At 42.4% G+C, this 25,294-nt stretch overlaps 1 protein-coding gene across 1 annotated transcript in view; it reads left to right on the forward strand.

The window, feature by feature from the left end:
- Tars3 (threonyl-tRNA synthetase 3) overlaps nucleotides 1–25,294 on the forward strand; it is a 52,198-nt gene that overhangs the window by 20,649 nt on the left and 6,255 nt on the right. Inside the window, exons 9-15 of the mRNA XM_031386907.1 lie at nucleotides 867–1,013; nucleotides 1,889–1,987; nucleotides 12,483–12,649; nucleotides 14,447–14,609; nucleotides 19,143–19,280; nucleotides 22,617–22,694; nucleotides 22,909–23,009. Coding sequence (XP_031242767.1) covers nucleotides 867–1,013; nucleotides 1,889–1,987; nucleotides 12,483–12,649; nucleotides 14,447–14,609; nucleotides 19,143–19,280; nucleotides 22,617–22,694; nucleotides 22,909–23,009 — 893 coding nt within the window. The remainder of the gene's footprint in view (nucleotides 1–866; nucleotides 1,014–1,888; nucleotides 1,988–12,482; nucleotides 12,650–14,446; nucleotides 14,610–19,142; nucleotides 19,281–22,616; nucleotides 22,695–22,908; nucleotides 23,010–25,294) is intronic.

Raw genomic sequence — 25,294 nt, forward strand, 5'->3', positions numbered from 1 at the left:
AGTGTGAGCAGTGTGCTGGCAGTCATAAGGAGCGGGGCTGACTCTGAGTGTGAGCAGTGTGCTGGCAGACATAAGGAGCGGGGCTGACTCTGAGTGTGAGCACCGTGCTGACAGTCATAAGGAGCGGGGCTGACTCTGAGTGTGAGCAGTGTGCTGGCAGTCATAAGGAGCAAGGCTGACTCTGAGTGTGAGCAGTGTGCTGGCAGTCATAAGGAATGGGGCTGACTCTAAGTGTGAGCAGTGTGCTGGCAGTCATAAGGAACGGGGCTGACTCTGAGTGTGAGCACCATGCTGGCAGTCATAAGGAATGGGGCTGACTCTGAGTGTGAGCAGTGTGCTGGCAGTCATAAGGAACGGGGCTGACTCTGAGTGTGAGCACCATGCTGGCAGTCATAAGGAACGGGGCTGACTCCGAGTGTGAGCACCATGCTGGCAGTCATAAGGAATGGGGCTGACTTTGAGGCCCCGCCCTTTCTGGACCTTTGTTTCTCAATGTCTTAGTTACTCAGTTCCCCACTGATGCTAGTCACCACAAGCTGTAGGTCAGTTGCACAACATGAACCTCTGGCCTTTTCTAGTTCCAGCTTGGGGATCACAGCTGCTCCTCAATCTTCCGTACTCCCTGCTCCCTGCCACTTTCACTCCTAGAACCCACTGCAGACTCTTTACCCGATTTGGTGGTCAGTGCTATAATTTGGATGGGAAGTTTTTGTTAGACTCATTTTAAGACTCTTCCAAACACTACAAAGAAATCTGTAACTAAGCATTGTGGGTATTAAGATGGGAAGCCTGCGTACATGTTGAAGATTAGTTTTGCTGCTAAAGGTTAGATTTTTCTTTTAAATCAGTATCTTGTTGATGTTTAGAACTCCTCAACATACTGGGAAGGCAATCCTGAGATGGAAACATTGCAGAGGGTCTATGGGATATCCTTTCCTGACAGCAAAATGATGAAAGACTGGGAGAAATTCCAAGAGGAAGCCAAGAGCCGGGACCACAGGAAAATCGGGAAGGTACGCTGGCGCCCGAGCCCTCATCACATGGACCTGTCTTGGGTGGCCGTGGCTGCACCTCCCAGAACAAAACCTAACGAGTAATGTTTCCCTCCTCTCTTGTGTACTGTTCCAATACTTGCTGCTGGCTGCTGATGTCTCCCATGCCCACACTCTGAATTAATGTCTTCTAACCAGCTTCCTATCTTTCTCTATCTTTGGCCAGAGTTTTAAAATCTTTAAAACTCTGAGAGTTTATTTTTATCATGATATAAGTTATTAATAAAATTCATTCCTACTTGATGATGTGCTAAATATTTAGGAGGCAGCAGTATGTGGACAAAGAGAATAAGATTTGAAAGTAGGAGGCCCTAAGATTCTGTTCTCCATGCTGCCATGATCAAGCTGTGCCACAGGATGGACAAGCATTCATTTGTACATCTGTCCTGAGGAGTAGGTGGCAGGGTTGCTAGGAGACACCCTTGGCACAGGGCACTCTTAGCAGTGACACCATGGAAGGGCCCCATCCCTTGAAGCCTGCCTTCTGCAATGGACTTTTCTATCTCATCTTGTCATGTGCCCCCATGTGAGACCTAGATTCTAGGTGTATGAAGAACACTGACTTAATTAGCTATGGATTTGCACTAAAAACAATTAGTAGTGAGTAACAAAATAACAAAAAAGCTACGTTAAAGGCTAAATAACCATAAATGAGTAATAATTTTACATGTATCATCATATCATATATACTATAGATCTAAATCAGACACTGGGGGACTTGGGATGCCTAGTGATACATGAGAGGAGGATAAAGTGATATTTTATGACTGTCATTTCAGGTATAATACACATTAAGCAAGAGATGAAACTGAAATACAATCATTGTTTCTGTCTAGGAACAAGAGCTTTTCTTCTTCCATGATCTGAGCCCCGGAAGCTGTTTTTTCCTCCCAAGAGGAGCGTTCATTTACAATACACTTATGGATTTCATAAGAGTAAGTTTCTCCCTAAAACCATTTTATTCTTATTTGTCTACTTTCTACATCTTATCATCTTTGTTCATAAACAATAGTGTCTCCCTTAAATTTTAGTAATATAAGAATTGTGGAACTAAAAACAAAATGCTAACAATGTAGAGTTAGTTTACTTTCTTGAATTTCATAAAACACAGGCATTGTCTTAAGTCTCTAAGGATGAGGAACCTTAATGACCTGCCGAGTGTAGCTCTTCTGTGACAGAGAATGCTGCTCTGAGGGGCTCTGCTGCCTTGTGCTCACCACAGAGCGACCAGGTACTCGACATCTCCAGGAGTAGAATGTAGCTGTGTCTGACACCCATGCTTAAACATGTGTCGTATTGCAGGGTTAGGGCCGTGAAGATACTGTTCAGAGGTGGGCCACTTGGACTGCTGGAACTGTTTAGTCTTTCCTGTGACAGCTACAGCCTTGTAGCGTGTAACTGTAATTGTGTGGCATTTCAGTCAACAGCAGACTATGTATCTATAGTGATCCCTTGGGCATGTGCTGTCCAGGCTATAGTGAGCAGCCTCCTGGTCCCATAGGATTCAGTTCCTGTGGCTTTCTTAGTTTGTGTGGGGAATCTAATGTTCCCACAATCAAATGCTGCTCAGTGCATTCCTCAGAACATACCCATTAGCAGGTGAGGTGTGGTGTTCTTATTTTGCTGCCTGAGTTCTAGGTACTGATGTTCTCAGACCATCTCCAAAGGCCGCTGTGCTCCCTACAGCTTATTTGCAAGGGTTCCAGTTGGCACAGTACATTTACTCTTCACATCTGTCCCCTCTCTCCGGGCTTACCTTCATGATTAGATTCTTGAAATGTCTTCCCTAGCACACACACCTCTGCCCCTGCTGCTTTTCTTCACCCTGGCTACTCTCCTGTCTCAGATGCTGAAATACTTTTCTGAGCTCATCTTCCTTGTGCTCATTTCTCCCTGACTCTCATTCAAGGGATGGCTTTCTTTTCAGGAGCTTTCTGAGAAAAGGGGCATCCATGGAAATGTGCTAGGTTGTCACTGTGGCTACAGCTTTTTCTTCTCTTCCTTCCCTTCTTGCCCTGTACCTCTGGAGGCAGAGGTAGACCTCTGTGGAGTAGCTCCCAGCCTGCATTCCTATGCAGTGGACAGCCTACTTCAAGGCAATAGAACAGGGGCAGGGGAGTGAGACCCAAAGAGTCATTGAAGGTTCTGGAGACTGGTAGGTGACAGGGCCCATCACTGCTACTGTCTTGAGCTATTTGCTAGCATCAGCAGAGTCTGGTAGGTGACAGGGCCCATCACTGCTGCTGTCTTGAGCTATTTGCTGGCACCAGCAGAGTCTGGTACCTGAAACTCCAGGTTAGGTATGGACCGTGAAGAATAAACAGAAAGAATTTATGGTGGCCTTAAAGGGCTCTCTTATCTTTTGTAGATTTGTGACAGACATGGCTGATAATTAGGCCAAAGCCTGCTTGTGTGGGTTGCTGTACTGGAAAGCATTTAAATATACAATCCCAGTGGTCTTCTAATGCTAAGGTAAGGGCTGAGCCCCTTAAATTCCCAGATAAACTTGTATGAAGTAATTGGTTTTATGATGCATAAAAGAACTTCCAGTGACCTCAGCTACTTTCTTATGTTTGTGTTTTCCTTGCTTTTTAAAAAAATGGGCTCATGTAGCCCAAGTGAACCTTGAGCTTGCTATGTATCCAAGGATGTCTGGATTCCTGATTTCCCTGCTCCAGTGCCCAAGTGCTGAGGTTGTAGTAAGTGCCACCATGCCCAGAAACCCCAGCTAGTTTTAATTCTAATTTTCAGTCGTCATTTTAGTTCTTTTCTCCTCTAATAATTTTTAATTTTGTACCATATATAATGTATAGAATAACTATAGAGAATAATGCTGTCTTCCAGTGGATGTTCACACTCTGCCAAGAAAGAAAATGATTATTCGGTGTCCTGATTTATCTATCTATCTATCTATCTGTCTGTCTGTCTGTCTGTCTATCTATCTATCTATCTATCTATCTATCTATCTATCTATCTAATGTCTATCTGTCTGTCTGTCTATCTATCTGTCTGTCTATCTATCTATCTATCTAATGTCTATCTGTCTGTCTGTCTATCTATCTATCTATCTATCTATCTATCTATCTATCTATCTATCTATCTACTTGACCAAGCTGGAGTCATCAGGGAAGAGGGAACTTTAGCAGAGAAAATGTCTCCTTCAGATTAGCCTGTCCCTGGGCAGGTCTTAGGTTCTATAAGAAAGCAGGCTGAGCAAGCCAGTAAGCAGCACTCCTTTATGGCTTCTGCTTCAGTTCCTACGTCCAGGTTCCTGCCTTGAGTTCCTGCCCTGACTTTCCTTGGTGATTGACTATATGGCCTGAGAATTATAAGATCAGATTAACACTTTTCTCCCCAAGCTGCTTTTGGTCATGGTCTAATGCGATCGATGTAGTTGGCTTTCATCCTGTAAGAAGGATATTGTTCTGAGTCTCCATTGTACAGGCTGATAAGTCTGTGTCTCTCATGAGCTCCAGAAGACTAGAGGAAAGTCATTTCTGCCCCTCTCCTTTGTTCTGCCACGGGAGCAAACTGCTTCCATGTCTCATTTGGTTGACACACCAGTGAGTGTCCCATAAGGTCTGCTCCAAGTGCAGATGAGTAGTAAGTATATCTCCTCTCTATCTTCAGATCTGTGAACAGAGGATGCAAGACACCTCCTGCCCATCCCCCTCTAACCCCTCATTAGGAAAAGAATACAGTAGACAGTTCCTTTCAGAAAGGGCAGGGAAGGGTAGGAGGTACTTGATGGAGGCCAGGCTGTAGAGATTCTGACATCTACCTGTCACCCCGGCCCCAACCTGGTTTTCCCTATGCTGGTATCTGTCAACACAGATTGACTTTGCCTGCTGTAAGCTTCATTCAAGTGGAATCACACAGCACTTGTTTTGTTTTGCTCTTCTTTTCCAATGGTGTCTCTGAGATTCAGTCAAGCTGTGGTGGTATGATAGGGGTTGGGAGTGTTACTTCAGGTGCTCTGATTTGTGGATCCAATACACCATAGTCCATTCTCCTGTAGGAGTTTAGATCACGTCTAGTTTAGAGATGCAGTATACTGTTCACCATGAACATTCCTGCTCTTTAGTGCTCAGAACTGCTCACTTTTGGTAATACAAATCACAAGACGGTTGTTTAAACTACGCTTCTAAGTCAAATGGAGTCAACCATGCTGAAGTTCACTGCCAAGCTGATGGCTTGCTATTTACCCCACCTTCAGGGAGATTGGGGTCAGAGAGAGAGTAGCCAAATTCCTTAAAGAGACCATTTTCTGTTGGCATGACAGTAGCATACCCCTCTGTTCATTCTTAAGTGAAGTAATGTTAAATAGCCAAGTTTACCTACTCAGTTGTTTTTGTAGTTTTCCTGTCTCCTGCTCCTTCCTAGTAAGGAAAACAGCTTTGAGCTGAGCTTCCCTTTTGGCTTTTGCTTCCTTCTTGAGTCTTCCTCTGTCCTTTGCTTAAGTTGTCAGGGTACTTGCCCTTCTTTAGGGAATGAAGTGCGGCCCAGTTCTGGAGTAGAAAATAAAACCATTTAAGATAACTAAATTATTGTAATTTTGTCCTTTGACATTTTCTAAAGTTAGACTTGGCAGGTAATGGTATTTTATTTATTTTAGATTGCTCTTGAGTCAGTCTTGTGACATCCAGCCCAGCCTCAGACTTACAATCTTCCTGCCCCACTTTCCCATTTCTGAATATTAAAGATGCATACCACCATACACAGGTAAAATGTGGGGTGTTTTTCATACTTTCCTTTTTTATGTGCCTGGGGTGAGTCGTAGAAATTGAATGCATTACTTATTTTTATTTTGAGACAAGATCCTTGGATTTGTAGTGAAAGATCTCCAGTGTTCATGTATTGCTAGAGTTGATATTGTGAAAATGACTATCCTACCAAAAGAAATCTATACATTTAGTTAAATCCCAATTAAAATCTTCATTCTTCACAGAAATAGAAAAAACAATTTCAAAGTCAACACAGAAGTACAAAAGATACCAGATAGCCAGAGCAATCTTGAGCCAAAAGAATAATGATGAAATGATACCTGATTTCAGTTTATACTACAAAGCCACAGTAATGATAATAATAATATGATGGCTAGGCGTGATGGTACATGCCACTTTGGAGGTAGAGGCATGGATCCCTGTAAATTTGAGACCAATGTGGTCTACATAATAAGATCCTGTCTCAAACAAACAAAACAAAAAAACTTACCATGGTACTGGAACAACAACAACAACAAAAATAAACATACAAACCAATACAATAGAACAAGACCCTAGATTTAAGTCCATGCAAAGATGCGGCAAATACACAGTGGAGAAAAGATAACATTTGCAACAAAGATGTTGGCGGTAAAACTAGATGTCTCCATGTAGAAAAATGAAGCTAGACGCTTGACTCTTAGCCTGCACAAAACTCAACTCCAAATGGACCACAGCATAAACCCTGACCCTGAAGCTGCTAAACAGGAAGCTAGGCCATATGCTACAGACTGCATGTAGGCATAGGCAAGGAGTTCCCAAGTAAGAGTCCAGTCACTCAGGAAGTCAGGCCAGCGACTGACAGGTCCTCATGAAACTAGAAAGTTTCTGTATAGTGAAAAACACAGCCCATCAAGTGAATATGCATCTGACAGAATGAGAGAGAACCTCTGCCGGCTACTGTCTTAGTTTGAGTTTCATTGCTGTGAAGAGGCACCATGACCATGGCAACTCTGAAAAAGGAAAATATTTATTAGGGCTGGCTTACATTTCAGAGGTTTAGTTCATTATCTTTATGGTGGGAAACTTGGCAGCATACAGGCAGACATGGTGTTAAAGAAGGAGCTGAGAGTTCTACATCTTGATTCGAAGGCAGCTTAAGGAGACTGTGCCACACTGGACATAGCTTGAGCATAGGAGACCTCAAACCCTGTCCCCACAGTAATATCCTTCTTCCCAAGGTCACCTCTACTCCAAGGCCGTACCACCTAATAGTGTCACTGCCTATGGGCCAAGCATTCAAACACATGAGACTATGGGAGCCATTCCTACTAAAGTCACCATAGCTACTGTTTTCGTTTTTGTTTTTCTAGCTGTACTCTGCACTCCAGGCTATCTGGTCCTCAAATCTGGACCAGTTCTCTAGGCTCTATCTCCCACCTTATTGTAGGTATGCTGGGATTTTCACCCCTACCTCCAGCTTTTTTTAAAAAAATGGGCAATCAAACTAAAATGAGGTTAGCAGACTTGTCTGACAAGTGCTTTTACCCACTGAACCATCTTGCCAGCCCAGTTGGCAATTTCCCTAAAATCTAAGCAAGTAGCTAACATAGTAAAACCAATCACCTCTTCTAGTTATGTAACATAATGTAACCAATTAATTCTTCCCCTAGCTGTTTATCAAAAAGAAATGGAAAGGTATTTCTTCCCAGCAGCCTACAATGGGGTGTTCTCAGCCTTCTTAATAGCAATAGAAAATACCAGCTTGTAAAAGGCTAGGTATCGTGTTTGTCCCATAAACCACTCTATATAAAAGGAATAATGTCCTGGGTGAGAAGGTAACCTCCAAATATTATTGAATTATATACTTAAAACTGGTGAACTTTCTTGCATGTAAGTTGTATCTCAAAAAAGTTGCTTTGTGGTAAAATATACATAGCATCAATATTGACAAATAAGACATTTTAAGCATATGGCTCCTTCTCATTGACCGTGTTTATATTGGTGTACAGCCATTACCAGCCAACAGCAGACTTCCTTTCCTCTTATAAAACTTGAACTCTTCAGGGTTTTGTCCTGATCCCGAATTGAAATTATGTACTGACTAAACACTGATGTTCTTCTTCCTCTCTAGTGTCTGGCACCACTGCTCTACTTTCTGGTGTTGCTCAGAAGTGAAATCAAAGGATGTTCCACCTTTTACAGACTTTCTGAAAGTGTGTTTATTGTTAATATAGGCAAAGCAGCTCTCATATACTGTCATTTACATGGTATCTTTTTGTTTTTCTTCCTGTCTCTGTTTCTCTACTTACATTGTATCTTTTGTAAGAGGAGTATTGTGCAGTTTACTTCCCTGCATTTGCCTGCTTGTGCCTTCATTCTCCGGAGCTCTCCTTTGTGAGCCTGTTTGTGTGAGTCACTGCTTGGGAGATGCAGGGCTGCCTCTCAGACTGTCTGCCAGTCCAGTAGCAACAGCCTCTGGCTTGCTGCCGAGTCCTTGTCTGCCTAGGTAAGGGCAGGGAGCGAGGGACATGTGGTGGGAAGTACAGAGAGCCTCTACAGAAGCAGTATAGGCAGGGCCTGTTCCCTCTGAGCCACAGCTGCACTTCTGTGGAAGATCATGCAGGCAGCCAAGTGGACTGGGTGGCCAGATGCTTCCAGACACAAGGGAAACTCGAGCTCTCTGAGGTAAAATGACTTTGGCTTATGTTGACTACCAACTGTGAAGACAATGGATCATGCATAAATAGTGATGCAGTGTCCCTTCTGTACAGTTCTCCCTTGCATCTTGGAGCCCATCCGTCCATTGTCTCTTCCCTTACCCTTCTTACCTTTTTATTTTAAATTTCATGCAGTGAGGTGTGCACTCTTTTGATTACATGTAAAACTGTCTTACCACCACAGCATCAGGATAAAGAACAGTTTCATCATCTCCAGCAATTCCTTCTTGCCACACATTCTGAGCTAAACTCTTCCCACCTACCCTCAATCTTAGGGAAACTCAGTGGATTTAATCTCTGTCTATAAACTTTTAGTGAATAAGTGGGATTATAACTGTATGACCTTTTGAAAGTGACAAATTTTGCTTAATGTATCTGCCTAGGTCTCCTGCAGAATCTTGCTAACTGACTGTTATGAACTGCATTTGCCTCCTGAAGTATCTGCCATATTTCTCTACCTGTACCTAATGACCTGGTCCCTTGAAAACATTTCAGTGACCCCCTAGGAGTCAGAACCATTGAAAAGGTCTTCACATAGTCTCTCATTTGCTAAGGCAATGCTACATCAATAAGTCCTTCACAAAGGCCCACTAAAATAGCTCTCTCTGTGTGTGTGTGTGTGTGTGTGTGTGTGTGTGTGTGATGTCCACTCATGCATGCATCTCCACACCAGAAGAGGCTGAACCCACAATTTAGATGTGTAGTAGGCCTAACTCAGATGACCACACAATGACACAATGACTGATGAGACTGTGAGGGAGCAAACACCACTGTCCAAGCAGAGGATGAAGAGGGTGCTGAGAGAGGCATGAGGGATGTTATGCTCGCTGACACCTCCTTCCCACCCAGACCCATCCGCTGTGGTGGCTAATTCTTTGTTGGCTTGACTCTGTTAAGGGATGCTCAGATGAAATGCTACTCTGGGGTGCATCAGAGAAAGTGTTGTGGATGAGACAGCATTTGAAGTTGATTAAGCAGACCAGAATGTGCTTGGGCATCATTCAGCCCACTGGGCATGTGAAAAGGACAAAATGGTGAAGGGAGGCGAGATCTGCTTCTATTGGCCCAGATGAAGCTGGTATAGGCCAGCCATCAGCCCTTGGACTTGGGTTTACATCATTACCCCTCTCAGCAGCAGAGCTCCCACACAGTGAGCTTCCTCATCTGTGTATCCCATTGGATCATGGGCAGTGCTGGAATGCTGGATAGTTTTCTATCAACTTGACACAAGCTAAGTCATCTGAGAAGGGGGTCCTCTCAAGAAAATGCCTCCTTTAAAGTGGGGCTGTAGGAAAGACTGTAGGGCATTTCTTAAGTACTGATTGGTAGGGGAGGGCCCAGTCCATTGTGAGTGGGACCATCCCTGGGCTGGTGGTCCTGAGTTCTATAAGAAAGCAGGCTGAGCAAGCCATGAGGGGCAAGCCAGGAAGCAGCACCACTCCGTTGCCTCTGTTGCCTCTGTATCAGTGTGTCTGACACTAGGTTCCTGATGTGTTTGAGTTTCTGTTCTAACTTCCTTCAATGATGGACTATGATGTAGAAGTGTAAGCCAGCTTAATGCTTTCCTCCCCAACTTGGTTTTGATGATGGTGTTTCATTACAGCAATAGAAAGCCTAACTAAGACAGCTGGGTCACAGACACTGCTTGCTCCTTCCCAGTGATTACCTTTCTTTGCGTTTGAGAAATTGATACATACAGTCTGACATATTTTCCCTCAACTTTTCACTTTGAAAGCTCAAACCTATAGAAAAAAGAAGCAGTCACAGTCATATTGCTTTCATTGGGATGTATTAGTAGCATTTTGAATTTGCTCTACCCATATATTATTATATATTATGTGTGTTACAATATAGAGAGATACATATTACAGATGTGTGTGTGTGTTTTATATTTACAATGTAGTATCTGTTGACTTTCAGACATAATAGGACAGATCTGGGAGGCCAAGGCAAGGAAGATTATGAATTTGAGGTCTCTTCTGGGCTACTTAGTGAAACCCTGTCCAAACAACAACAATAAAAGGTTCATCCCTAAATACATATGGTATCTACTGATACTTCACCTCTTAGGAAAATATCTTAGTTTGTCTTGTGTGATAATAATAAAGTCATAGAGATTTAGTGGCTTATCAATAATAATTCTCACAGTCCAAGGGTTAGAAGACTCAGATAGGGCGCCAGCACAGTCAGGTCTGTCAGAGGTCTGCTTCTGGGCTGCAGACTTCTGCCTTCTTCAGGTCATGAGACAGAAAGATTCCAGGGGCTCCTTAGATAGGGATGCTGATTCTTTAATACCTTCAAGGCCCAATCAGCTGCCTGAGGCCTCACTTCCTAATGCCATCTTTTAGAATTAAGGTTTCAGTTTGTGAATTTGAGGAGAGAACACAAAGTTTATTCAGGAATAGTTTGACATATTTTCCTAATGCCTCAATAAAATATTAATATCTGATGTGAGTATGTTCAGCATGGATACATTTTTTTTAAAACATCTCCTCAGCTCAGCTTTAGAAGAGCTCTCTAATAAACACAATACACACTCACATGTGCCTGTACACACAGACCCTTCAATTCCAGGATCATTCTTGATCTGAATGTATAGAACCATGTCATAACCATCAAATAATTACCACCATTTGTATGATGTATAACCTTGTCAAAAGTGTCTATTAGACACATGAAGGATGAGTAAATGCTTTGCTGGGTAGCTGAGGTCCACAATAGCCACCCTCATACTGAGAAGGTGCCCTGCTGAAAACCAACAGGAACAGCTCTTTCTACCATAAAAGGGGGGTTTTGTTGTTGTTGTTTTGGTTTGGTTTTGTAATTTGTGAGAAATATTTTTAGCTTGTTTGAAGTATGGTAGTCTAGATTTGTGCCATGTAATCATTAAATTATTTACAAGTAATTTAAGAGTATCTAAGTAATAATCAACCAAATTGATATGTCGACATTTAAAAATAGAAATAAAACATTGAGAATATTTGGGGTATTCTCCTCTCTTCTCCCCATGGATTTAATGAAGAAAGCTGCTGGTAGGTGGGAGAAACTCCTCTGATTTAGTAGATGCCAACTACTTAATGTGTTGCAAATTAAAACTCTCAGTATTATTTCTACTTAAAACAAAATGGATCAATAGTATAACATGAAACATGGCATTTGGACTTACGAATTATAAAATTATTAGTTCTTATAAATCATAGGAGAAAAAGTGCTATTGTTTGTTCAGAACATAGAACATCTTTTCAAGTTTTTAGTTATAGTGAAATGGGATACTATGTATATCAAATTTCAGTTACTAAGTTGGAAAGTATTGAAACATTTGTACCTATACTGCTTGGATCAGTTTTTTTTTTTTTTCTGTAAGATAAAGGAAACAGTTTAAAAGAGGAAGGATTCACTAAGGCTCAGAACATCAGAGGTGTCATCCACTGTTGGCTTGCTCTGCTGTTTGAGGCTGTGCTGAGGCAGGGCATCATGAAGGAGGGTTTGGAGGAGCAAAGCCACTCACCTCCCAACATTGAGGACCAGAAGAGAGATGCAGGGGACCAGATTCAGAAAATTCAGACCCCAAGGAGACATCCCTGGGCTCTACTTCTTCCAGATAGACCCTGCCCCTGGATGGTTCCTTCACCTCCCCCACAGTACCATCAAACTGGGACTGCAAGAATGAATTAATCCACCGCTAAAGTCAGAGCTCTCACAGCCCCCGCCATCTCTCAATGTTCACCTCCAGCTTCTGTGAACCGACCCTGAAACACATGAGCCTTACAGGGGACACTTCATTTCCAAAGGGTAGTCCTGCGGTGTGCTATGAAATAAGTCTACTAATGAAAAGTTTACCCTTTTGTTCATAATCCACAGAACTGCCACTCGTAAACCTGTCACCTGAACCTGAGGAAACATGAATTAATAGAAAAGGTTGATCTTAAGTTTTAATATAGTTACTCATAAGTATCCATCTGCTTGGCGGTGTGCTCTAACAAACATCCACCATGTTTGTCTTCAAGGAGGAATATCACAAGCGTAACTTCACAGAAGTGCTCTCTCCTAACATGTACAACAGTAAACTCTGGGAAACTTCGGGCCATTGGCAGCATTACAGTAACAACATGTTCACCTTTGACGTTGAGAAGGACACATTTGCCCTCAAGCCCATGAACTGTCCAGGGCACTGGTGAGTATTGAAGGGCACCCTGCGCATGTACAGAGTGCTTCTTCTGAACCAGCTGGTCATGTTGCTGCTTAGCTTTTTAAAAGTGATTTTCTGTATGGGAAGAGTAGAAGCCATTAATCATCTTACTGTGTCTTTTAATTCTAGAGAATGTGACCACGTTACTGAGTTCTAGGTAACAGAGCTCCTTTTTAAAATGTGCCTGGTCTTTGGCAAGCATGGAATGTTAGTTATGCATCTCAGAGAGTAATAGTGTGTTGATTTTTAGATGATTACATTTGTTTTCCTAATTATACTTCAAATACATAAGATTTAATTCCTACATACTATTTGGATGATTATAATAAGATTCACAAAGTCCTGACTAATGGGTGATTCTGGAAGTACCTTTTCCTACACACTTGAGTTGTGTACAGCTTAGAATTGGTGGTATGTTCATATTATACCACAACATAAATCAAGTTATTGTCTGGGGCTGGGAGATGGCCCAGTGGGTAAAGTGTGTGTTGTGGAAGCGTGAGAACATGGGCTTGTGTTCCTTGTATCAACATAAAAAGGCATGCATAGTGACACATACCTGTAATAATCTCGGTACTTTGGGACAAGGAGAGGGTAGTTGTTGGCAGTGAAGTCTGGCCAATCAGGGAGCTACACTCCCCTTGAGATCTCTGTTCTCAAAAACTAAATAAACAATAAATAAGGCTGCAATAAAAGAAGACACCCAAGGCTATCAACCTTTGGCTCCACATGTAACTCGTGGGCATATGCACCCACACACAAGTGTACACACATACCACACATACATACTCAAAATTTTCTTTCTTAGTGGAACCTAAAATAGAGGTATGTCTTACAATCAATGGTGTTTTGAAGTCGATGAGAGATTTTAATTATTATAAAGTTAGCATGCAAATTTAACCTTCTAAGATAAATGTATTTTATAGATAGGAATGAACAGACTCGATCTTACATACCACACACACACTCACTCCCAAACTTACAGTTTTTTTCCTTAGCAACATACACAATTTCTAGTAAATTGGCATTAGAAGCCAACTATTAAAACAAATCTCTGGACATTCAGGGAAGCCTTCTTCCTTTTTAAGGAAAGATGAAAAGAAATTAGAATTGTTTACAACTCTAGTGTTGTGAAAGCAGGCTATGGATAATCTCCATCATCCTCAAAGAAAATGGGGCCCAGCTTGTGTCCACATTCTCAGATGCATTATTAATCTCTCAGGATCCTTCCTCAGTAAGTGGCATCTCAAGCTGTAGCCTGTGGTTTCAACCCCAAAGAAGGCTGTGTGAAAGCAAAGAATGCTGTTTTGTGTCTTCCTGCTTCAGAATAGGCAGCTGGGGTGAGATAAGGGAGAGCTAATCTCTTATTCTGCTCAGATCCTTAGCTGAGCATTTTTCATGCCTGGTGCTAGAAGTCATTAGGATAAAGCCTGTTTCCTCGTGGAGAGGACATATAGGTGGGTGGTCATTCATAACAACAGAACCGTATATTATGCTGGAGATCTTGCTGGACCCTGAGGAGAAATTCAGCAGCCTGTCAGGGTTGTTTCCAGCTCGGAAACAGAAGAAGGCTAGGGTTGTTAGTTAGTTATATATGGCACGTCCTTACTGTGGGAAGCAAAAGGTTTGATCCCTGCTGGCAAAAAGATAAATAAAAAAGAATCATTAAAAAAAAAATCCTGTTGACCCAGGACCCACATCTTGAAACTTAGTTTCTTAGTGTTTAAATGATCCGTTTTCTGTCCATCAGGTAAAGTCTGTTTGTTCCTGTGTCTTTTCTAGTTTAATGTTTGCACATCGCCCGAGATCCTGGAGGGAAATGCCCGTTAGATTTGCTGATTTTGGAGTTCTTCACAGAAACGAACTGTCAGGAACTTTAAGTGGCTTAACCCGAGTGAGGCGCTTCCAGCAGGATGATGCTCACATCTTCTGCATGGTGGAGCAGGTAGGCAAGGAGGGGGGGGAGGGGGGAACGCAGCATACTCAGTCTCTTCCAGCTGCTGTGGCATGGGATGTGCCCTCGTCTCTGCATATGCGCTGAGCGAAACCTTTGCTTGATTCTCTGGTTTAGAGTTCAGAGGTCAGTCGTTTCCTGGCACAAAGCTTATGGTTTTCCTTCCCTTACTTTATAGATTCAAGTTCCACATGTGAGATATTTCAAGGGAGCTTGTACTGTCTGTTTTCAATATATTGCCTGGAGCTTACAGTTTTACCTTTTCATTTAAAGTTAAAATAGTCATTCAGAGGTGACTGTCAAACACTGCGGACTGTTTGACTTGACTGCTACTAGAGAGCAACAGCACATGGGGTGTGTGCCAAGAAATGCTGCTCTGTACAAGTATTGGTAAATTTTAAGGATTTGATAAAATAGAATGCTTCGTGATTGCTGAAATTACTGTAAAAACCAATATCAGAAATCTATTTGGGAACTAAACAACACACTTCTAAGTGACCCATAGATTAAAGGAAAAATCCAAAATAAAATTAGAAAATACACAATACAAATGAAAACACATGTACCACAAATTATGTGAAGACATAAAATGATGTCTACATGGATATTTACAGCCCCCCAACTTCTACTTAGGAACCTAGGAAGGTAAAGGGCCAATTGTATCTAGTGTACACCAAAGAGAGAAAATAAAGTGACAATAAGCGTGCCAACTAGTTTTTATGTCACCTTGACACACGCCTGAGTCAGTTTGGATGAGGAGGCCTTAACTGAGAAAATGGACTTACAAGACTGGCCTGTAGACAAGCCTGTGGTGCATTTTCTTAATTGATGGTTGATGTAGGAAAGCCCACCTCACCGTGGACAGAGCAATCCATGGGATATGGTCCCGATGCTATTAGAAAGTAGGCATTCTGTGAGGAGCAAGCCAGGAAACAGCACCTCCACGTCCTCTGTTTTAGTTCCTGACTCCAGGTCCCTGCCATGACTGTGATGGACTGTGATGTGGAAGTATAAGACTTACTGACTGGTTTGCTACAGAAGGCTTGGCCCCAGCTGGTGCTGCTGCTGGGAGGTAGTGGAAACCTTTGGAAGTAGAGCCTTTCTGGAGGAGGTTAGGTCATGGGGTGGACGATGGAAGAAGCTATTGAGTCCTAACCCTGTTCCAGAGGTCAAGAGATGAAGCAGCCTTGTTCTACTGTGGGCTGCTTGCCAGGATGCTCTGACTGGCACAGTTCCAGAAGCAGCAGATCCAACTGATTAGAGTAGGAAACAATGACCAAAGAAGCCTGTCCTCCCTTTAAGTTGCCACAGTGACAGAGTTAACATGGACATCATTAAGACAAAGCCCACTGAAACAGAAAAATAAAGAGGGCCAACAACACCCAAAGCTGGTTCTCAGAGAGGGTCAGCCAAGTGGGTAAGCTTTTAGTCAAACTGAGGGAAAAACTGTTTCCAGCATTAGGAATGAGAAATGTCACTAGTACAGATTCTGAAGACACTCAGGGAATAAGGAATATGTTTTTATCATTACAAAAGGTTTTATCAGACCAACAAATAGACTAAATCTTAAAATTTAGTTAGAAAGCTACCATGCCTTTTAAAGTCGCTGAAGTCCAATGTCACACTCTTCAGGCATATTTATGAATAACATGCCAATACATTTGTCAAATAAAGTAGACAAATCTTTGAAAAATGCAAACTACCAGTCTATTCAAGTAGAAGTCTTGTGATCACCTAGAAATTAAGCTGACAACTAAAACCTCCCTACAAAGAAAGTTCCAGTCCAGTTTAACTGATGAATTCTGCAAATGCCGAAAGAAATTCTAGACAGAATATTAAAGAAAACTGAAGATGAAGAAGTCATTACCAACTCCTCCTAGAGGCTTTCAGGACTCTGAAACAAAACATAACAAAGACATTTCTAGAAAAGATTGATCCAATTATAGCACACAAAGGACAATGCATCCTAGCCAGGTCAGCTGTGTTCCACAAATGGAAGATACATAATACTAAATACAGGTTTAATATTACAAAATGAACCAGTGTAATTTACCATATTATACAGTGGAAGAAGAAAACCTGTCTTTCTGCTGAAGAGATGGCTCAGTGGTCAAGAGCACTTGCTGCTGTTGTTCAAGCTGAGAACACAGGTTTGGTCTTCAGCATCCATCCACATGGTGCTCACAACCATCTGCCACTCCAGTTCCAGGGGACCCGACACTTTCTTATGGCCTCCATAGATACTGCATGCGCGCACCATGTACAGACATTCATGCAGGCAAAATACTCCTATACATAAAGATAAAACACCCTTCTTACAAAAGAAAGAAGGCATGTCTTGATAGTTACTGTATTGGCAGAGGATGGAAAAGCGTCAGGAAAACCCTAATATTCACTTCTCGTTGAAAACTCTAAGAAAGGACAGAGAATTTCCTCAACCTGATGACAGGCATTTCTGAAAAACCTACACAGTAGCAAGGTAAGGATGCCACTTCTCATTGCTTCAACCAGTAACTATTATACTGGAAAGTCTCTTGATGAAATAATGCAGAGAGAAATAAGCAAACATCCAGATTAGAAAGAAAAATGGAGAGGTTTTACTTGCAGATGGTATGACCTTGCCCAGTGCTGTGGAGAAGAGCCAGAGCTACTAAGACAATGAGCAGCAAAGATGAGCCCATTCATTCCTGGGGTCCTGAAGAAGAAACTCCACCCCCACAGGGAAGTGACCAGGCTGGAGCAGTTAGCAAAAGCACCAAAAGCAATTTTCTGATCCCAAATCTTATCTTAAATGCCCAGGATTCGGCAACTAAAAACCATTCCTTGTTCCAACAACCAGGAGAATCTTATTAGAAAGAAAAGGAACACTTGAACAGCAACACTAAGATGACCACCGTGTTAGCATTATCTGACAAAGGTCTTCAGATTTATTCTTATTGCTAATGTGTGTGTGTGAGAAAGAGAGGTGGGGAAGGGCAGGGAGGGAGGGAAGGGGAAGAAGAGAGACAGAGAGAGAGGGGAAGGAGGGAGGAAGGGAGGGAGGGAAGGAGGGAGAGAGAAACCAGTAGAAGGCATCTGACAAGAGTTATAGACAGTTGTGACTTCCTGATGTGGGTGCTGGGAATCCAGTTTCAGCCACCCCTCCAGCTCCACGACAAAGATGTTAAGGCAGCCATCATAAGAATGCTTTCGGGAACAGCTACAAAAACCATTTCACACCAATGAAAACCATTCCGAGACTCAGAAAAGAGGGAAATCTTAAAGAAGAAATAAAGACTATAGTGAAGAATTAAGTAGAAAATTTTTATTGAAATGTGTAACTAAAAAAAAACAAAATAAAAGCTCAGTAACTGGATTTATGAGTAGAATAGAGGAGACAGGAAAAATCTATAGATACAAAAATAGAATCTGAAAGGCAGAATTGAACCGGGGGAAGGGAGTAGCCATGATTGACCTCTACCTGACCTCCATGTGATCATCCTCTGCAGGGACATGGAAGGAGGTGTTACAAGGTAACCAAGAACTTGTCAAAACCATTAAAAGACACAAACCACCCAGCAGGAAGCCAAGTGAGGTCCCTACAGGTCACACTCAGAGAAGTCAATGCTAAGATACCAGTTTAATGTGAGGGGGAAAAGGACAGAAAATGGAAGGCAGAGAGGAGGAAATAGAGTTATTTCAGAGGAGAAAAATGCAGTCCAGCCTTTTTCAAGGACTAAAAGAAAACACTGTCAAGCCATAATTCCTAGTCTAGAGAAAATATCCTTCAGGGCTGACAGAGAAGACAAGCTGTCAGCCATATCTCAGAAGGATGCCTGTGGAAAGAGGGTGGTGGGCAGTCTTGGAACATGAGGGACTATAAAACTCTGAAAGTAAAAATAGGTAAATGTTTCATTTTCCTTCCTGAGTTTTCTAAGTTATATGTAATGGTTGAAGCAAAAATATGCCCTTGCCTGATGTAGTCCTAAATATGTAGAGAAGAAATGCTTAAGTAAATGATGCTGTTCGTGGAGAAGGGTAAAAGGGAGTGGGGTTTCTACACTCATCTGAACTGGTAAACCATGACATCTGTAGGTTACAATGCCGTATAGTAACTACTAAAAGTGTATATGCATGGATACACTGGCATGCCTATATATAAGTCTAACAGAAATTATAACCAGTGTTAGCAATGAAGGTGTCAATTGCCTGGTGTTAAAATCAGGCTTTATGGGGCCAGAGATATGGCTCATTGGCTAAGACCACTGCTGTTCTTGCAAAGGACCCAGGTTCAGTTCCCTGCACTGACATCATAACTCATGACTATAATTCCATTTCTAAGGGATCTGATACCCTCTTCTGGCCCCTGCAACATTGGGTATTATGCAGTACAGATATATACCAGCAGACACTCCTATGCACATAAAAATTAAAAGAATACTTTTAAAATCAGTTTTAATAACTATTTGACATAATTTACAGTTATAAGTATCACAGGTGAATTTAAATTGCTGTTCCATTTTAGTGTTTTGCCTTCAATTTCAGATTGAAGAAGAAATAAAGGGGTGCTTGCACTTTTTGCAGTCTGTTTACTCAACGTTTGGCTTCTCCTTTCAATTAAACCTGTCAACAAGGCCTGAGCACTTCCTGGGAGAGATTGAGATATGGGATGAAGCTGAAAGGGTAAGCAGTAGACAAGAAACTGCACGTCTAAGGGCTTGAACTGGGGAGTCAGGGGATGAGTATGAAGACCATGGAATGTGGCTAGCCAGTTCTCATTCCAGTGGAGACCAACTATGCCATTCAGGAGGCAGGAGAATGTGTGCACCGTATGAAGAGCATCTCCTCGTGCTGTGAGAAGATGGATGCCAGGCAGAGGTGCAGATGCAGGCTAGGTTTGAGCTGTAACAGGGTCTCCTCCTTCTGCTCTGTGCACTCACTACACTCCTCTTCCCTGTCTACTGAATGGGGGATCAAAGTTAAATAGGCTCTCCTCTCCTAGGAAGGGTGCTGACTCAGTTTACCTAATAGTCACATGGAAGTGAAAAGGCCTGGCTTAGTGGTTCTCCCTGCTCACTCATGTCAGCTCTCTCAGGATCAGGACTGGGCATGAGATGTGACCATGATCCTGGGCTCAGGTGGTAACACTTACCACCAACATAACGCTGCAGGGAACATAAATGATGTCATGTACATGAGATAATGGTGGCATAGTGACAGGCTCGCGCACATGTGCAGTTGTCTTCATATCTGTGCCAATGTCGTCATCATTCTCTCTTAGTCACTTAGAACTGGGTGGGCTATGGGGACTTGTCATTAATTATATATATATATAATAATGTATAATACATAATTATGTATTACATATTTATGTATTTATTATATATGTTTAATATAGCTATGATATATTATCTTATATAACACACAATATATTAATATATAATACATATTTTATATTATTTCTATTTATAAATTATAAATTATATTTATAAATATATATTTAACTCTATTATTAATATAACCCGGCCAGCTCCCCCAATAATAAAGACTGAGTCGTATTGATTTATTTAATCAGCTTTAGCATACTTACTGGCCAATTATCCCTAATCTATTTTTCTTTTCTTTTTTTTTTTAATGTATGTAAGTACACTGTAGATGTCTTCAGACACACCAGAAGAGGGCATCAGACCTCATTACGGGTGGTTGTGAGCCACCATGTGGTTGCTGGGATTTGAACTCATGACCTTCTGAAGAGCAGTCAGTGCTCTTACCCACTGAGCCATCTCACCAGCCCCCTAATCTATTTTTCTATATGTTAAACTGGCTAGTTCCCAGCTTCACCCCCTAATTACTTGCTGTCTGAGTCTCGCAGGAGCTGTTTTTGCTCCATCAGTCTGTCCTTAGGGTGCACTTCTCTTGGCCATGTGCTCCTGGTCCTTTCCTCATAGTGGAGAGCTCCTGTTCTATCTTCTTTCTCCTCCCTCTCCTTTTCTCTTGGGGTCTCTACCCAGGACCCAGTATCTGAAACCCCACCTACCTCTATTCTCCCCAGTAATTGGCTGTAGCCACTTCTATTTAACCAGTTAGAGAAGACTAACAAGCAAAGTTTATACAACATCATTTGATGTACATGACAATGTGCTTGTCTGCATCAGATCTTTGGGAACCATATTGAGAATTTGAATATACATCAACACCAGACCAACCCCCAAGAAAAGGAGGCCCAAAGGAGGGGTGGACTTGGCATGGGGATAATGGGCTGGGAGTCTTGACATTTTTGCTCTTTTTGATTGATGTGGCTAATGTTCAGCAGCCAAGCCTGAAGTCTCCCAGGACTGTGGCATTACAGGATGGGCCTTCTCTACTCTGGGGACTTTCTCCCACAGTGAGCACCAGTGATCCTCTGGGAGTCAGTGAGGTGAACATTTGAGGGTGCTGTTGTTGTCATTGTTTTCTTTACAAGTCTCTGAGGTGGCTTGAAAACCCAAAGCTTTCTTAATCCTATCTCTATGGCCACTTCCACTCCTATTGCATTGCCTCATCCTGTGTCCTCAGAGGCCTGACAAAGATTTGATCACCTCTGCTTCATAGTCTTCTCAAACCCTTGTCCTGCCTCTGGCATTTTAATGCCTTGGGTGCTCCAGGACTCTCCAATTGCTCTCACAGGGCTTCAGTTTCTCTGTCCTTTCTATTTCAGAAACAATCCAGTGAGAAGGGACCTCCCAAGCCTGTGACATACCTCTGTCTATGCAGGTGGCCTTTCTTGGTCCTAAGAGAAGAAGGCTGCTCCTGCAGAGTTAGGTCCACTAGGAATGTTGCTGGCATCTCAGGAATGAAATTCTGTCAAGAGCACACCCTAACTGGGACCCTGGGAAAGCCTACCATGTCCTCAGGAGTCAGGTCCTTGGTTATTCCAGCCAAAGCTCAGAGTTACCATTGTTGCCTTGACCTCCCAAAGACCACCTGTATCATCAAGTATCAAGCCCCTCCTGCACTCCAGAACATTGGTGTTAGGACAGGAGCCTGGGTAGACTTTTGACATATTTTGTCTCAGTGCTCTCAAGGGAAGCTGGTCCAGGGCTTCTTCTATCAGTATTTCTCTGGATACACACTCACTATAAAGGAAGTGCCAAGCAGCTCCACCCTAGGCTACATCTAAAGCCTGACCTGGCTTAGGCTGAAAACCAAAGCTAGGTTCCTGTCCTTATACCTCAGTAACTCATAAGGGTTGCCCCTGCCCCCAGTTGCAGCAGAGGTCAGAGACACACAAAGGGAAGTAGTGTCGCACAGTGAGAATGGCAAAGCAGGACCAAGGCTCTCACGCCTCTTCGTGTGTGGAAGCCCCACCTACAAGGGGAAAGAGGTCTCAGGTACATCACTAGGAAACATTGTTCTGGTTTGGTTTTGCCAAGTTATCACAAGCCTAGACATATTTTGGAAGAGAGTGTCTCGATTGAGGGATTACTTCCATCAGATTGGCCTATAGGTATGTCTCATGTGTATGGGACTTTTCTTGATTGCTGACTGATGTCACTGAGGGTGGTGCCATCCCTGGGCCAGAAGGTCTGGAAGGTAGAAGAAAAGTAGCTGAATATGAGCCTGGGAGCAAGCCAATGAGCAGAGCTCTCAATGGCCCCTGCTTCAGTTCCTGCCTCTTTGTTTCCTGCCCTGACTTCACTCAGTGAGAGACTATGGCTTGGGAGTTGTAAGATGAAATAAATTGTTTCCTCCCCTGAGTTGGCCGTGGTCATGGTTTGAGCACAGCAACAGGAACAAACTAAGAGATAGCTGCTAAGAGTCAGTGTGTAGGACTGGGAGGGCCTGACTGGAAGGAAAGCCTTTTCTAGAATCCCCTGGAACGATTGAGAAAATGGTACATTTTCCCCACTGGGCTGTTGATAAGTGTGCTGAAGAAAAGTAGAATATACCTAAGATGTATAGACAGACACTCATGAGCTATCCAATAGGATGAATATGTGAGAAAGTAGAAGGGTTTTAATGATCTCTCTTTTAAAATAGCAACTGCAGAATAGCTTGGTGGAATTTGGAAAACCATGGAAAATAAACCCAGGAGATGGAGCATTCTATGGCCCTAAAGTAAGTAGAGGATATGCCAAGAGAGAGAGTGAGGGGGGAGGGAAAGAGAGAAAAGGAAGGAGAGAGGGAGGGAAAGGAGAGAGGAAAGGAGGAAAGGAGGGAGGGAGAAGGAAGAGAAAAAGGGAGAGGGAGGGAGAAGGAAAAAAGAGAAAGAGGGAGGGAGAGAGAGGTTATTTAAAAATGAAAACTGTCTCTAAGCAAGCATTACTTACAGATCGATATAAAAATTAAAGATGCTATTGGCAGATACCATCAGTGTGCTACAATTCAGCTGGACTTCCAACTACCTATTAGGTTTAACCTCACATATGTCAGGTGAGTGATTCTAATACCCTCATTTGTTGTAAGATCACATGCAATACAGAAATAAGCACTAGTGAGTTCTGGTGTCTATGTTATACACCATACATTTGTTTACTTATTTGTAATCTGGAGATTCAATTCATCCATTTATGTTGCTAAAAAAAGTTAAGCCTTAAGTTAAGGCTGGGTACTTAATAAGCAAATGACATTTATTTGACCATAATTACAGCAGCTCTAAAGTCCAAATATCATGGCACAGGCATCTGGCACAGGCCTCCTGCTGCTTCTCAACAGGGCAGAGACATGGAAAAGGAAGTGTTTTGTGTAGAAGACATCGAGTGCAGGAGGCAGCCCAGCTCCATAGTAACCTGTTCTGCCAGGCACTAACCTAACTGTGTGAGAACTACAGTGATCCCTTTAGGGTATCCCTCTTGGCCTAATCACCTCCTACTAGCTAGAATTTCCCATCTGCCACTTCTCTGTCTGGGGGCGGAGCTTAGTAATAGAGTGTTTGCTTAACCTTTACCAGGCCTTAAATTCAACCCCTTCCTCCTCCTACAAAAGAGAAGAAATGTTTCCCAATATTTCTAGTGTCCAAAGTGTTTTATCAAGAATTATGTTTTTTCTTTAGTTTATTAATATGGTAGATGGCATTCATTTAGAATACTGAACTCACCTTGTGATGCTAGGCTATAATCCACTTGGGCCTTGATCTGCCATTAGTTTGTTGCAAGTATCTGAATACATATTCATATAGGAAATTGGTCTGTAGTTTTGTTTTCTTGTACCAGCTTTACTAGGTCTCAGCATTTAAAAATGTTAATATTTTAAAACAAGTGGGAAGTATTCCTTTCTGTTCTGCTTCCTGGAAGAGATGAGGTAAATTTGGTATTGTTTCTCTTTCAGATAATTGGTAAAATTTCCATTGAATCCACAAACTGCTATAAGTTTCCCTTTTGGGGGAAAAGTTATTCTCATGTTTCAAATCTAGTAATTTTCATAGGATGTTTCTTATCAGGTTTATGATAATAAACAACCACTTCTCACCCAGTGGGAGTAAGGGGAGCTAGATCATCCGAGCAAGCCGTCCATCCTAGGGGTGTGTGGAATGGAGGGTGGAGGGTAGGAGAGCTGATCCATAGACATCTCAGAGATGGTGACGGTTAGAACCAGGTGGTGCCAGGGAGACAAACCACATGGGCGTGCTGGGGTGTATGTTGGAGAAGGAGCTGGTGTGATTTTGAGGCCTAAGAAGCAAGAGAGTGAAGCATCACCATGAATGTGCATCTTAAAAGAGAGAGCAAGAGAGGCTTACTGTGGTGACCCATTGCACACAACCTGGAGGAAGGACATCAGACAGAGCTCAACTCCATTCCTGAGAAGTGATGCAAACAAATGTCCTAATTGCAACAACAGCTGCATCTCACCAGAAGCAGGAAGGAGGTGGAAATGTCACCTGTTTACAGCTGCCCAGAATTATCTGCTGATAGCTAGGGGCTTTATGGAAGCTCTCATGTCGAAAGATCCTATAAATCAAATGGATAGAACTCGGAGCTAGACAAAGTAAGGGAGCTGGCAGTAACTGGGGCATGGAATATCCAGTGTGCCTCCCTGTGTGTCAGCAGTCACCTGCTGGGAAAGACAAGGCAAACACATTTCAGAAGCAATGGCGCAGTGCAGAGCATCCAAAGTGTGTGAACTTAAGAAATAGACTGTGGTGTTTACATCATAAGATTTTATCAAAGTCAAACAGTTACCTAAGTGAAGGCTCAAACCACAGACTTGGAATGGGAAGAATCAATATGGCAAAGTACCTATCTTCACACCTCCCTGTGAGGTCTATCCTGCTGGGATTATTTCAAGGGTAGTTTGGTGGTTCTAAGGTCTGTTGGATAGTCGAAGTGTGTAAGCATAATTTTATGTCACTAGTTGATGAAAATAAAAGACAGGTAATAGAGGCCTGCAAAGATGGTATCGCATTTCTCTTTCCTTTCCCACATTAAACAGCATTTAGGAATATTCCGTACTGCTCCCCCTGTGGAGTAAGTGGCATCTGCATACGTTCACAGAGGAATGAGTTCAGGGTGCTTCTGAGTGTCCCTACCCCCTCTGCCCAGCTCTCTGGGATCTGCACAGATTGCAGGAACATTTAGCCGAGATGGTGTCCAGATTAAACACATGAGAATTGGGCTAAGAAAGGACCTCTCTGTATTTGTCTCGATTGTGTTTTAGAGGTAACTAATACAATTTTAGAGATATGTGTTATGGATTACATGCTGAATAAACTGAGCTATACC

The sequence above is a fragment of the Mastomys coucha genome, unplaced genomic scaffold, assembly GCF_008632895.1.
Source record: "Mastomys coucha isolate ucsf_1 unplaced genomic scaffold, UCSF_Mcou_1 pScaffold21, whole genome shotgun sequence".
In the NCBI taxonomy this organism is placed as follows: Eukaryota; Metazoa; Chordata; class Mammalia; order Rodentia; family Muridae; genus Mastomys; species Mastomys coucha.